This window comes from Gossypium arboreum, chromosome 2 (genome assembly GCF_025698485.1).
Source record: "Gossypium arboreum isolate Shixiya-1 chromosome 2, ASM2569848v2, whole genome shotgun sequence".
Taxonomy (NCBI): Eukaryota; Viridiplantae; Streptophyta; class Magnoliopsida; order Malvales; family Malvaceae; genus Gossypium; species Gossypium arboreum.
In genome coordinates this window covers 108,050,483-108,065,705 of record NC_069071.1, presented here as the reverse complement: position 1 = coordinate 108,065,705, position 15,223 = coordinate 108,050,483, and the positions used below count along the sequence as shown (strand labels likewise).

The window sequence follows — 15,223 nt, the reverse complement described above, 5'->3', positions numbered from 1 at the left end:
TGTAATTAATTTTAAATTTGAATTTTCTTTTATAAATTTTAATATATTTTTCGATTTTGTAAATGTTGAATCACAATTAGCTAAAAACAAATTGATAACAACTCTTTTTTTTTAATAAAATATCTCTTTTTTTATAAATGTTGAAATTTTATAATTTTAAGGAAAAAATGAGATATATCCAAAACTAAATTAAATAAAGTTATTTATTTATAACAAACTGAAGAATAAAAAGATACATATATTAGTTTTGATTTAAAATGTGCTTGCTAAATAGATATTAGGGCTATGAAATTTTATTCAAACTTAATGGGTAAAACGGTCATTGTAGGATAAATGTATTTTTCTTTTACAGGGTTTAAGTGTCTTTTTCTTTGACTAAACAGTTGAATTTTAAAATTAAATAATTCACAAAAACAATCTTGGTTAGAGGATGAAATTATAAAAACTTCCAAATAAAAGAGATTTACAAGAGTTGGGTGATTCTCCTATTTATACATATCTATCTATCGCCAGTGTTTACTCATTGTATACTCGCCTTTTACTTCTCATTTCTCCTGTTTTTTCCTTTCTTTTTAAGGTAAATTTCAATCCCAAATGATTGAAACTTTTTTATTTTGATTAATATTCTGGATGTTGTTATAAGTTCAATTCAACTAGGGTTCGTTTTGCATGATTTTTTTTTTTTGATTTGTACTAGGGGAATTGAAATGGATTCTGCAGCTTTTCACGAGGAGATCGATTCGTTCTTCGAGTCAGCTCCTCCTCTCAAAGATTCCGCTAAAATCACTGACAAGTTGAATCAGTTCATCCAATTTGATTCTCCTTCTGGTGCGGTACATGTAGCGAATCAATTCTGCATGTCTTTCCGTACCGTATATTTGTATGTATATGTATACCTTTTCGTATTTTTCAGGAGAAGTCAAAGGGAGGAGGGTTGTGTGCGTGACATCAGGCGGAACTACGGTTCCTCTGGAGCAGCGGTGTGTTCGGTATATTGATAATTTTAGTTCAGGGAATAGAGGAGCGGCTTCTACAGAGTAAGTAATGTGAAGGAATTTTGAACAGTTTGAGATTTTTGATTGAATGGTGGGCTCCTTTTTAACTGAGTGAACTATTATTTGCAGGTATTTTATTAAGGCTGGATATAAGGTTATCTTTTTGTATCGGAGGTGAATTTCATTTTTGTTGATTGTTTATTTACACGGTCGGTTATTTTTTGTTGGTGTTCAGTGGATATTTGTATTGATTCTTCAACTTGTGTATGTAGGGGAACCTGCCAGCCGTATTGCAGGTCTCTTCCTGAGGATCCTTTGCTGGAATGCTTTGAGCTCGCTGATGATTTCAATTTTCAAGGTTTGTGGATTATCTTTACCCCAAATTATACAGTTTTAGTGGAATCTTTCTCTTTATTTTATAATTTGATAACGGTCATGACTCGACTGCATTAAATTGGCTTTTGATAGGTTATTTTGTATCACATGAGTTATTGAATTACTTCATTAAAGAATTCTAGAAGGGGAGGGGTAATCATAATTTAATAGAAATGTGCTTCTTTGTTTCATGTTGTTTTCTATATATGTTATGACACTGATCTGCCAATTTTTACCTGCAATATGTGCTAATAATGTGCTGGAATTTCCTTCTGAGGTTACTGGGTTATGTCTAATATTTCAGTGCGGGAATCACATTCTGAAGCAGTGAAGGGGGCCATTAGAGATCATCATGCTGTATGGCTGTCAACATTACTAATTAATCGTTCTTCTAGTTTTATCTTTGATATAGCTTGTGGCTTTTTTAGTGAATGGTTGCAAGCCTTATCAACATTGTTTTAACAGTTGGCCTCATCGCATTTTCTTGCAGGCAGTAGCAGATGGTCTCCTTTTGAAGCTACCCTTTGCAACCATATTTGAGTATCTTCAGGTTGTCTTCAATAAACTTTCATATGACTCCTTGAGGTTCATATTAATGACCCATTGCCAATGTTGATATATTTGTACCTTTGGGAACTCACAATGCGTATTTTGTGGGTGAAGCTTCAAGTGTACAGTTAAATATATTTAAAAGTTTGGTCTTTATTATATCCTTTTTCCTGGGGTAGCTATCATTTTGGTTAAAAAAACTTAATACTTAATGATCTCTCCTCTTTGCTTTTGGCAAAACATGGTGATAGCTTTAGCCATTATTATATGCTTTTTCATGGGTGAGCTACCATTTTGGTTAAAATTGCTTTAACTTAATGGTCTCTTATCTTTGCTTTTGGCAAAGCATAATGATAGCTTTGGCTGAGGCCACGACCTCTCTATGTTGATGAATGCACTGGGAGAGATATTCTGAAGTAAATTTTAGGAGAAAATGTTAGGCACTCTATTTTTTCAGTTTTTCTTCAGATTTGGTAACCATATTTAGTTCTCACTGTCATTAGATAAATAGCTTTTAAGTATGCTCTTTGTTATGACACTGAAAACATCTGAAATTCATCATATACAACAACCATCTCTTATGACCTGAATGGTTTTTCTTGCAAGTGAAGATGTTAAAGATCATTGCCTCAGCAATGAGAACCCTTGGACCTCATGCAATGTTTTATCTTGCTGCTGCTGTCTCTGATTTTTATGTTCCTTGGAAGAGCATGGTATTGGTTCAATATAATGAAATCATCTTCCTTTTCTAGACTGAAATATTATTTTCATTTGAATACTCATTTATAATCTCTCTCTTCTTTGGCAAAAACACTGATTAATTGCACAGGTAGAGCACAAGATTCAGTCAGCATCTGGCCCTTTGGACATGCGACTTATGCAAGTGCCAAAGATGCTCTCGGTGTTAAGGACGGAATGGACTCCCAAGGCTTTCTGCATATCCTTCAAGGTCAGACACAGTGGTGCACTTGCTTTATTGTTTGCTTTGGAAGCTAGAACTTATTGAAAGTTGTTATTCAAATGAATGCTCTTCCGTGTCATGCATCATGAATTGATTGGCTCCATTTTATCTGGTTTCGATCAACAGCTTGAGACAGATTCAAAAATTCTCCTAGAGAAGGCCATTATGGCTCTTAAAAAGTACAAAATGCATGCAGTTGTAGCCAATGAGCTTTTGACCCGGAAAGAGGTGGTCACAGTTGTCACAGATAATGGAAATATTTCAGTTCACCGGGATAAGACTTGGGCTGGGTCTGATGTGGAGGATCCACTGATTGAACTCCTTGTGAACCGACACTTAACTTACATAAAAGATCCTAGCACTTGATCTTGTCTCTAGGCAAGCAGGGGATCCCTTGATATATTCAACATATCTTTCATAAACACACGTTACGTTTATCCTTTGAAGGTAATCTAACATGAACACAGTTTTTGTTTACTGTTACAAAGTCTGTAACAAATTGTTTTCATTTCCAACACTGTTACTAAGTCTGTAACGGGTTATGGCTAATCTCTGTTAGCCAAAGCTTCTGTTTCATTTCCATCTTAAGGAAAACAATGGAGTAATAAACGCCATTTGGAATTTTCCTATTTCCGGTGTCAAATTTTAGATGTCCCCTCTTTCCAACTTTTAATTAGCATTCTAAGGCTAAAAAAGGGCTAGATTTTGCACCAGCACATGCAGTTGCATGCATTCACCATAACACATACACCCGCATTGTAATAACAATTTCTTTCTTAAACTTGAAGCAATTTTATATACAGTTTCTGTATTTCCTTTGGATTAAGCGCAAAAGCATGCATCTATGTATATGCGGGAGGGATCTAATAAGGAGGTACATAAAGAAATGAATATGTACAACATAATATATTTCTACTGAGATTCATCATCTGTATCGAGTTCAAGGCCTTCTGCAGCTAAAAGCTGATTTATAACCTTTTTCTTTTCCTCTTCTGCTTTCTTGCGCATTAAATCCCTTTTCTTTAGCACAAGCGTATGCCGCTTAAGAGTACTGTTAAAGTGTTCCATTGATGCCTTTTTCTCTTTTGCCAAGATTCTTCTCTCTTCATCAGGATCTATCTGCAATTTCACCCAAATACATATTTTCAGATATTTAGCAACTACGCTGGAATGAAGCACCATCTGTTTGACTGAAACATAAAAATTAATGATATGAAGTTGATTGTGTATAGGGTAATGAAAAATAGTAATATTAACAGTCTTTCAGATTTTGAGTCAACTAGGAATTAGTTTCAAGTTCATTCAATTTCTTCAATGCTAAACCATGTGTGTACTTCAATTTAGATTCTACTGCTGTACACTGGTTATAAAACTAAAATTTACCACACATAAGGCGGCAAACCAGGAAATGTTTATTTAGGAAGTCCACCCTCGTACATTTATATTGTTAGAGAAGTTTCGGAAGTAGTTAGTTACCTTAGAACGGGAAAGACGGCGGACTCGGAGATTCAGCTCACGCTGCTGCTGCTCAGCCCAAGCAGAAACAGCCATATCTCCACGCTGATCCCAAGCTTTCCGCCTTTTTATAAGCCACTCCATCCATGCTTGAGATGCCTGGAAGAAAGGATTAAAAAGAAAAGGAAATGTGACTCTTAAGAGTGTAGCTGACAAAGAGTAAAATGAGGGGGACCAATCCAATTTGTTCCCAAGCAAATTTGGATCGAGGATATTAGGTCTCTTATTGCACAGCTTCAATCTTCAATTTCAGAGAGGGGGGAAAAATGGTGATGACAAATCACTCGGAAAATCCACATCTAAATAAACCCAGTTCCCAAACAAAGTTCGATTCCATAAAATTGCATATCTTACCTTCATTGGATTGACTCGATTATCCATATCATACTGCCTCCGCCTCTCCCCATCTATGAGCAGTTCATATGCCGCTTGAATCTTAATGAATCTTGCTTCAGCAGTCTCACCTTCTTCAAGAGTCCCTTTACCATTATAGACTTCAAATTGAAAAATGATCAGTTAGTAAGAATAGATGCCACATTTTTAAGAAATCGCTGAAATGCCAACAAATTTTCAGTACTCGATAAAAACACCTAGCATCCAAATTTAACCCAACATAACATCATTACACTCTCCTCTCAACCGTTTCAGATGCTGATTTCTTATATAATACAGTTAAAAGAATTTCACACGGAAACGTCCTACCAAGAGGGATACCCCAAATAATTGCTAAGGATAAACTCTCCCATTACCACATAATAACCTTGCAATCTAATTTTCTGTTACTAGACAAAGGGCTAATGGTGAAACCATAATGATGAGAAAATACATAAAAAGAATTTACTGTAATATTGAAACCATACACACATATATATTTTTGCTCGGCCAAAGTAAAATTTTATTTAAAAAAGAAAAACTCAAAGGTGGTTACAGTGGTAAAAAAAAAAACAAAAAAACACCTCAAACCTTACAAAAATTCTGCGTAACAATCAAGAATTGAGCATCCAAAGCAGCATTACCTCCAAACATCATTCTAGCAGCTCAAATCCCCAGCTCCCTTAGCTTATACCAATGCCCGAATAACATGGAAATCCATGGTAACAACAAAGAATTACCCAAACATGAACAAAAAAAAGTTAACCACAAAAACCAGTTAGAAGGGATCACCCCACACATGAGACAACTCTGTAAGAACTCCTTGAACAATGCATGAAACTAAAGCTTTCATCAAAGTGACTTCAAAAGGCATAATAAACTCAAGAAGAATGACACCAAAGCTAAATACAAAAGCCTTTTTCGGGAATTGTTGGAAGATAAGACAGAAATCATCACAAACAAGCGTGAAACAATTAAGATCAATGATTTCATCTCTGCCAAAAAGTCTGCAAAACAGTTCTCCCAGCAAACATGTAAAATCACAAGTCACCTTTCTTACCAACCAAAAACTCCTAATATCTCAAATAATTCAATTCCACCTGAAAGCCCATTAGCTGAAACTGCAAGCCATACAAAATCATCTGAAGGCCAAACTCTCTAACTTTTTAGAACATCAGAACTCTTTATTTTTGTTTCTGAGCAAAAGCCACCTTCAAGGGCAATTAAACTCTTACGATATTACCTTAATCCCACTACTTAAAAGTTAAACCCCTGTGGTTCCTTGTTGTTCAGCTCATTTTATAACCCTCAACAGTAATCAATAAAACAGAGTTCACTATAAACAACTTCTATTTTTTAAACTTCTAATCACTTTACTTAAAGACCTACATTTAATTTGCCCAACCCCCAAATATTCCAACGCAAAATTTTCATTCTCAATCACAACACCAATGCCCAAAAGATGGAAGAAAACAAAATCAAGTCAGTAAGAACACATATTTCACTTATGAAACTTTAAAGGGACGCATACCATCAGGATGATAGAATTTGGCCAAACGTCTATATGAAGTCTTTATCTGTTCTTCATCAGCATCCCTTTCTAACTCTGTTGTTTAGAAATCAAAGTTCCAATATAATTACAATTAGCAGACCCAGAAAAAGAAATTATTAGAAGTATTTTGTTTTCTGGAATATAACCAAACGATAAAAAGAAAGGCGCTTTTCTCATCGAGCTAATAGCGGATAAGGACTAAAACAATTACCAAGAGTTTCATAGGGAGACTTTTGATCGGACCAATTCGATGCCCTAACGACAGTTCTTCTTTGATTGACCCGAAACCAAGGCTCCTTCCTCCTCAAATCTCTGGACAAATGGAGCCACGGAGAGAAGGAAGATGACCTAAAATCAGGGTTTCGAAAGGCAACTCCAGTTCTGGATCGAGCTTGATGGAGGTAGTGGTGCCTGCTACTACACATCAATGAAGTGAAGACCATGTGTGGCCTACAAACAGTCCTCAAATTGCTCATTTCCTTTTTCTTCTTTTTCAGATGGGTTATGAGCTTGAGTTATTAAAATCAAAATTAAAGGAAATGAAAATAAGATTTATTAGAAAATTAAAAAAATTAGGGTTTTCTGGATAAGAATTGGGGATTTTGCATGGCAGAGCCGGTAAATTGAAAAGAGGAAAAGAAAGATGACGTGAAGGAAGTGAATAGGTTCTGATAACCGATATTTGAATCTTCACTGTCTTTTCTTTTTCAATAAAAAAAGTTCAATTTTCTATTTTTCTTCTCTCCCTCTCTCTCTCAGGGGTTTTTTTTTTCACTAAAATTATTTTCATTTGTTCACATAAAAATAAATATTTTAATGGTTAAAATTGGTTGGTAGTCCCTGTACTTGTATAATATTTGAGATTTAGTCCACATACTTTAAAAGTTAAAAATTCAATCCTCTTATTTTTAAATTTAAAAATCCTAATCCAATCAAAATATTGTTAGTAGTTTTTATCAAAATTTGTCAATTTAACCTATTTATTTTCTATCAATCATATGCCAATTTATATGAAAACATTCTAATAAAAATTCTAAATTGATAAAATTCCACAGATAATACTTGCAATTTTAATGTCTGGACTAATATTTTTCAATCAAAAAGATGGGAGGACTTAATTTTTAAATTTATAAAATAAGGACTAAATATTAAATTTCGTCAAATTATAGGGACTAACAGCACATTTTAACCTATTTTAATTCCTTTTACCTGAAAGCTTGTGGACAGCTTCGGTCTATAGCAGTTAATCGTTTTACTTTAATACAAGGTTTAACCTCCGCTTCCGCTGGGTTTCTAATTTCCTTTACAAAATTTTAGTTAATTAAGGATTTTTTTTATGAGGTCTGAACTTTAATTCCACATACAATGTTGTACGTGAATTTTTTTTAATTTATTATTCATAAATCATTAACAATATTATCGAATTATCATTATTGATATGTAGCACACATAAATAATTATATTAATCTAATATGAAAATGAATACACATATTCATTTCACTAAATGTGTACTATTAAATCAAAATCAAAGTTTATATACATATATATAAATTACAACTCAAGTTTCACGATATAATTCATTAAATCAACGCTCATATATCAAATTGCATGTTTGAACAAAATTCATATATAGATTTAATGTTTATCTCTATTTTATTATTAACAAAAGTGAGGTTATTATTATCAAACATGCCATTTAATGATTATTCAATAATATTGATTTACTTTTATTATAAATTAATACATTTCTCAAAATTAATATTTAAAATATGTTTAAAATATCTGATATATATTTAAATTGAAATATAATTTTAAATTTAATTCGAAAGTATTTAAAATAAGTTTAAAATTAAATAACTTCTATGATTTTGTGGCTAAAAAATATTGTATTAAAATAAAAAGAAAAGAGTAATCTTATCTCAAAAGTTAATTTTAACTTTCTAATTATATATGAAAATTTTAGAAATTACATTCGAAAGAAAAATAATTTCCAAAATATACGAATCATTCTCCCACAAATTAAATTCTATAAAAAGTAAGGACTAAATTACTAAATAAAATTATTTTTTAATTACAAAATAGACCGATATTTTGAAAAATTATGGGAATGGGTCAATTTTAACAAAATGTTTTCAGGAAGTAAAATGTTTCTCGTTGAAAGTGTTTTTTGCCACATCAGCATTAAAAGTAATAACACCAATTTTTTTTTTGTGCCACATATTAATGTGGAAATAAAACTTACAAAGCAAACCTTTATATAGGCCAAAAGTTTCATTTCCCTTATTTTTTTAAGCAATGTGAAATATGAGATGTGTATATATAGACAATGTGGGATTGCTTTCTTTTTTTTACTAACAATATAAAATTAAAGGCTGCATTATATTTTATAATTTTTTTACTTGTAGAGTTTAAATTTTTTCTTGAAAATGTAACAAATGTTTATAGTACAAATGAGCACGAATAATGCATAATTATGTAAAATTTGTTACATTATCATGCATAATTACATTACTAATATACATTTGTTATACACATATCTCATCTATAAATTTTCGTGCTTATGTAGTAAAATTTGGTGTTGCCTGTTGAGCCCAATTTCTGCCCGGGCCCAATCAAACCAGCCCAAATTAAACACCCCACTAAACCGACCACTAACTCCATCACCCTACTAAACCATCCACTACCTCCATCACCCCCACATCCTACTAAACCATCCACTACCACCATCACCCTACTTGTTATAAGTTGTAAAATTTTGCTATAAAAGCTATGGAAAAACTATTGTAAGGGGGGAATTTTTTTAGAGAATACACATACGAAATCAAAGAGAATACAAATCAGATTTTTAAGGTAACTTTTTATATTATTCAATTTTGTTTACTTTGGCATTCACATTTTTTCTTTACACAAACTAAAGAAGGGAAAAGAGAGGGAGTTTACCTCTGATTTTATTTCCTTTCTGATTTGGCCCCAAAGTTTTCATTTTTAATTCAATTTAACCCCTTTTTTTATTTTTGTTATTTTACTGTTAAATTAATTAATTTGAGCTTTATTCTCATTATTTTTATATTTATTTTTTATTATTTTCTATTAATTTAATTAATTTGAGTTATGTTTCATATTATTATACTATTTATTTATTATTATTTATTATGTAAATATATATATATTTTTAAGCGAAGTTAATTATTTTAAATATAAATATCTATTATACATAGACTTATTATATATATTTTTATACCATTGTTCATTATCGATTACCATTTTATATCAAATTATTATTATTTACTATTTCTCACTATTACTAATTTAACATTGTTATTCTAATTTTTTTTACTATTATCCCCATATTTAATGTTATCGTCAACATATTTTTTGTTATTATCATCATGTTTTTAATATTACTATTAATACTATTAGCACAATGTTTGTTACATTATTGTATTTATTATTACTGTTGTTTTATTAATTATTTCTATTATTATTATTTTTTTATTTATATATGGTTAGCATTATTCTCATATTATTATTTTCATGTTGTCTATTATCATCATTTTAAAAAATCTATGTCCTTAATTCATTTATCCATTGATTTTCTTTCAAAAATTTTCAAAATAAAGGCAATGTTTGGTATTTAAAGAATTCAAAGAATCGTGCCCTAACGTACTGGGTTTCGCTTTCTTTGTTTATCTTGAATATTCGAATATCCTCTTACCAGTTCACTCTCAAAAATTTTCAAAATAAAGGCAATGTTCGGTATTTAAAGAATTCGAAGAATCGTGCCCTAACGTACTGGGTTTCACTTTCTTTGTTTGTTTTGAATATTCGAATATCCTCTTAAGGCAAAAATGCACGTTTTAAAGGCAAGCTCACAATTGAGGGTAAAAAATGTTGTGTCCTAACGTACTAGATGTAATGTTTTACCTTGAGGTGAGATGGTCTTTAATACACATTTGACTTACCTAAATGTTTTAAAAGCCAATAAAAGGAGGATCGAGTTTTGAACTTTGTCCAAATCTTTAATTTTTGACATTAAGACACTAAATAATCAATCAAGTACCAATTTTGGGCGTGTCGAGGGTGCTAATCCTTCCTCGTGACGAATCGACTCAACCGGTTTTCTATTTTCGAGACCAAAATCGCTGCTTTTGAAAAATTTATTTATTTATTAAAAACGACTGTGTTTTGAGGTGATCCAATCACACCCTATTAAAAACGATTGGTGGCGACTCCCAACTTTTCGTTTTCAAAAGTCGATTTCTCGGTTTCAAAAAAATGGTTTCGACAGCTTGGTGACTCCACTGGAGACATCAGAGAGTCGAGTTGTAAATTGATTATTTTCTGTCTTCTTGTCAAAAATTGGAAATTGGGTTTTTAAATCTATGATCCTCTCATTGCATTTTCTATGTCTTTGTCGGTTTTTATCTTGTGGGTTTTACTTTATTTGTCGAGTCTTTCGATATATTCTTGCATCATATTACATGACCGTTGTGGTCGTACCTTTTAAGTGTGAGTGAGGAACTATGCCTTCGTGAGGTTTTCACCTCCGCATGGGCTAGGGGATCACTTCCGGGATACATCCGTACCTATGTCTTCGTGAGGTTTTCACCTCCGCATGGGCTAGGGGATCGCTTCCGGGATACATCCGTACCTATGTCTTCGTGAGGTTTTCACCTCCACGTGGCCATAGGGAAATGTATCCCCCTGAACCAAACTTGGTCCATATGAGCCTATAATGGGTGAGGATTGAGGAATCTGCTGGTTCAGGTACCCCTTTCTTTAGAACTGAACCACATATAGTAAACCCTAGGAGCCTACCCTAGTTAGGGTTACGCCAAACCTTAGTGGTTACCCAGATAGGTGTTCTAGGTTATTTATTTCTCCTGTATTAACGTGTTTCATTTTATTTATGTTTGCATCACATTGCATAGCATTTTTATCATAAAAAGGAGGTATCGATTCACGGTTCGGTTACTAATAGAAAGTTTTTCTATGGAGAGCAAATTCCTTGATAAAGTGGAGGATAATGTGGTTATCCGGAAATGGTCAGAGAGCACACGATTAGAAAAAAGCGGCAGAGTTGGAGAAGGCACTACACCAGTATCGTAGCCACAACTCGGTAAGGGAATTTAGCGCCAAGCCATATATGTAATACACTTTATGTAAAAGATTTTGTTTTCCAGTAAAGTTTTCTAAATGGAATTGAATCAGAGTCGACGTCTTCTTTTGTATTTATCCCATGCATTTGCATTACATCACATCATGTGTATTAATTCAAAAAAGAACTCTATTAACTAGAGGTTATTTTTAGTTACCCTAGAACATCGCTATTACACTCGAAGAAAGACAAAAGCCATGGATCAGAGGTTGGAAAAATTAGAACATATGCAAAAGGAAATGTAAGAGCAGCTGCATTTACAGATGCATGAATAGTTGGCCAGGATCTAACAAGAGATAAGGGATCAGATGCTGGAATCCCAGAGAAGCATACTAGAATCCTAGAACAACATGATAAGTCAGCTGACACAGCTGTTTAGGGGAGGGTCTGACAAAGGAAAAGGCCCAATGGTTGATACTGGGAATGACAACGAAGACTCTACTTGTCCTACAAGCTTTGCCCCAATGAACATGCAAGCACAGCCACCAAGGCTGTCTGTTGATGTTAAACCCCTGTATCAAACCAGCACTTCAGCACCAGTAAATTTCCCAATAAGTTCGAGTTCATACCTTGGAGACCATCTTATAACCCTCGATGTCCTCGACTTCGACGATGCAGCAGAAGAGGAAAAAGCAAAAGCTGAGTTCCCAAAACAGTTCGAAGATCGATGTAAATGGTTGGAGGAGAAGTTCAAAGTATTGGAAAGTGCTGATTACCAATGTGGAGTGGATGCTAAGGAGTTGAGTTTGGTCCCAGATTTGGTACTCCCTCCAAAGTTTAAGATGCCAGAGTTCGAAAGATACAATGGGATCAGCTGCCCCGAGGCCCATATTACAATGTTCTGTCGAAGAATGACAGGATATGTCAACAACGACCAATTATTGATTTACTGTTTTCAAGATAGTTTGATTGGGGCTGCGGCTAAATTATACAATCGGTTGAGTCGGGCTCAAGTCAAATCATGGAAGGACTTAGCACAGGCCTTCATGAAGCAGTATGGTCATGTAACGGATATAGCGCCCGACAGGATTACACTCCAGAATATGAAGAAGAAGTCAAGCGAAAGTTTTCGGCAGTACGCTCAGAGGTGAAGGGAGGTCGCTAAATAAGTCCAACCACCGTTGCTAGAAAAAAACAACCATACTCTTTATCAATACCTTGAAGGTACCTCTCATCAATCACATGTTGGGGAGCGCAACTAAGAGCTTCGCAGATATAGTGATGTCTAGTGAAATGATTGAGAATGTAATAAGGTGCGAGAAAATAGAGGCTGGAGAAAGCACGAGGGGGTCAGCTCCAAAGAAGAGAGAAAATGAAGTGAGTAATGTGAGCTCAGGATATTCAAAGCCTTTCATTGTTAATCAATCGAGAATGGTAGTCACAGGCCAGCAAGTTGCACCAAGGCAGGAGCCCAGCACAAAGAGAAATACGGAGATGATACAGTTTACCCCTATTCCAGTGACATATAAGGAGCTATACAAAAGATTATTTGATGCACATGTTGTAGCACCGTTCTACTCAAAACCCGTGCAACCTCCATACCCTAAGTGGTACAATGAAAACGCCCAATGCGAATACCACGCGGGAATCACGGGACAGTTGATAAAAAATTGCATCCCTTTTAAAAAGTTAGTCAAAAGGCTCGTTGAAATGGGTATTGTGAAGTTCAACAACAGGTCTGGCGTAGAAAATTTGTTACCCAACCATGCTGATGAGGGGATAAACACAATAATCAATGATGCAGAGAAAAGAATTTGACAGGCATTCACCTTTGCATACTTGGGAGTGTTTTAAACGATGGGACGGTGGAAGAGATCCCTGTATTTTTTAGGGCTAATCTAGAGTCATATTCAAAATACACTTGTTGCTTTAAGCCTAGAGGTAATAAGAATCCTTTTGTGAAATAGGCTTATGTCTAGCGTCTTTATTTCAATGAAATACATTCTTTCGTTTCTTATTTCAAACATCTGTTCTTTACCATTTCATTCATGATCATACCACACGAGTAAATATTCTTGGTTTCTCTTGTTCTTCAAATTTTCATTTATCCTTATAACAGGTCTCCAGATATCAATAATATGAGTGACACTATTGTTAACTTAGAATCTCCTTTTGAGCTAGATATGTGTTTAGTGGGACCTCAAGACTTTGAAGATGACTAAGATTGTAGCTTATCTCCTGATCTTTTGATGACGGTGAACAAGATGAGAAGCAAACCTCATCTTGCAAAGAATCAGTGAAACTCATAGTCTTCTTCTATATGGGGCATGTGTGCCGTCAGGCTGATATCGCCAAAAGCCTCTGACGAGTATAGATTCTTTTTGTGGTCGTCGATTATGTTGCCAAGTGGACAAAAGTTGCCTCATATGTCAATGATGCGAGGTCAATAGCCAGCATTTTCTATGTTAGTATGGAGTACCGAAAGGGACCGTGTCTGACGATGTACTAAATTTAAATAGCAGTACGATATCTGAAGCATCCGGGTTGTTCAATATTAAATACCATATCGCCCGAAAATGAACGGTGCAAAAAAAAAAGATCATGGGAGCCTCTATCAGAACCTCCACCGGGGCAACATTTTTCGTTGATTTATAGAATGAATGCAATTTTGGCAAGGTCTCTTCTCCATGAGTTTCGTCAGAGTTGAGTAAATCCAATTCCGATGATCAAGTGAACCTGATTAAAAAAGGAGGTCGAAAATTATCCGTTACGGTCAAATGATACGAAGTGATGACAGAAAGATCATTCCAGAAAATTTCATCAAGGAAACTTATTTTTGAGAAGGATCCTTCCCATACAAAAGGATCTCAGTGAAAATGGATGCCAAATTGGGAATGACCTTATCCCTGGTGGGGGCATTGGTGTTGATTAAGATAAATGGCAAGAACTTGCCTGACCCTGTGAACTTGGATTTAATCGAAGAATACTTCACTTTCAAAAAAAAAAAAAGAAAAAAAGGAAAGAGAAAAAAGGAAAAGGAAAAAGAAGAGAAAAACAAAAAAGAGAAAGAAAAGAAAAGCAAAGGAGAGGCCAAGGCGAAAACCCGCAAAGGGCACTTTGAGACTAAAGGGGATTTGAGTTGAAAACCTGAAAAGGGCGGCTCAAATTTGGATCGAAAGTGGGGCATACAGTAGTCTTACTATGCTTGAGTTAACAATGAGGAAATATGCTACATCTTGGGGCATTGACAAAGTACTTCGGATCACCTAAACACATGTTGAGCTCAAATGGTCATCAAGAAGTTTGTACAGAGAAGCTCAGGCTGCGATATCTGGGGCATTTTCTATCTTACCCATGTTTACTATCCTTGGTTGCCTTATTCTTTTCGAGATACGCCCCAATCATTTTTATTTTATTACCTTGGATATCTCCAATTACTTTAATTGTTGCGAGCTATGCTCTTAATTAATTTCATTATTATCCCTTGCCATGATCTCTTTCAAACATTTCGCATTGAAATATAGATTAAAATATTTCCACAAAGGAGATTCTGCTTATGACTGTAGAAGTTTCTAAATAATACAGAACTCAAACAGATCGTTGTTTAGAATTTACCGAGCCTAAGGGTTGGAATTGTCTGAGGGACTACCCTTTAAGATTTTCTGTCAAATATATCAGAGACAAATATTGCATCGAAGGTACAATCTTGACGAATAGCAAGCAATGTCAACCCAAGCTTTAAAAGGGGATTATTCTTGAGAGAAAGATGGTATTTTGCATCCATGCAAATATCAACCATATACATC

General features: G+C 34.2%; 2 protein-coding genes across 2 annotated transcripts; one reads left to right on the top strand and one right to left on the bottom strand.

The window, feature by feature from the left end:
• Positions 1-367: 367 nt before the first annotated feature.
• On the top strand, positions 368-3,509 carry LOC108460574 (phosphopantothenate--cysteine ligase 2). Its single transcript, XM_017760113.2, has 10 exons — positions 368-577; positions 698-828; positions 914-1,037; positions 1,125-1,169; positions 1,268-1,353; positions 1,675-1,727; positions 1,861-1,920; positions 2,531-2,632; positions 2,749-2,868; positions 3,007-3,509. The coding sequence occupies exons 2-10, from the start codon at positions 708-710 to the stop codon at positions 3,244-3,246; spliced, it is 951 nt and encodes a 316-aa protein (XP_017615602.1). The 5' UTR covers positions 368-577; positions 698-707; the 3' UTR covers positions 3,247-3,509.
• Positions 3,510-3,636: 127 nt separating this feature from the next.
• LOC108460575 (uncharacterized J domain-containing protein C4H3.01) lies at positions 3,637-7,088 on the bottom strand. Its single transcript, XM_017760114.2, has 5 exons — positions 6,531-7,088; positions 6,299-6,373; positions 4,750-4,889; positions 4,357-4,494; positions 3,637-3,999 (listed from the first exon to the last, which is right to left on the bottom strand). The coding sequence occupies exons 1-5, from the start codon at positions 6,793-6,795 to the stop codon at positions 3,793-3,795; spliced, it is 825 nt and encodes a 274-aa protein (XP_017615603.1). The 5' UTR covers positions 6,796-7,088; the 3' UTR covers positions 3,637-3,792.
• Between the last annotated feature and the right edge of the window lie 8,135 nt (positions 7,089-15,223).

Excerpts from the sequence above, each read along its gene's own strand:
- LOC108460574 (XM_017760113.2), top strand. The coding sequence starts at position 708 with ATGGATTCTGCAGCTTTTCACGAGGAGATCGATTCGTTCTTCGAGTCA. Across the intron at positions 1,170-1,267 it reads GTTATCTTTTTGTATCGGAG|GGGAACCTGCCAGCCGTATT; the intron begins GTGAATTTCATT and ends TTGTGTATGTAG. Across the intron at positions 1,728-1,860 it reads CCATTAGAGATCATCATGCT|GCAGTAGCAGATGGTCTCCT; the intron begins GTATGGCTGTCA and ends ATTTTCTTGCAG.
- LOC108460575 (XM_017760114.2), bottom strand. The coding sequence starts at position 6,795 with ATGAGCAATTTGAGGACTGTTTGTAGGCCACACATGGTCTTCACTTCA. Across the intron at positions 6,374-6,530 it reads GTCTCCCTATGAAACTCTTG|AGTTAGAAAGGGATGCTGAT; the intron begins GTAATTGTTTTA and ends TCTAAACAACAG. Across the intron at positions 4,495-4,749 it reads ATCGAGTCAATCCAATGAAG|GCATCTCAAGCATGGATGGA; the intron begins GTAAGATATGCA and ends CCTTTCTTCCAG.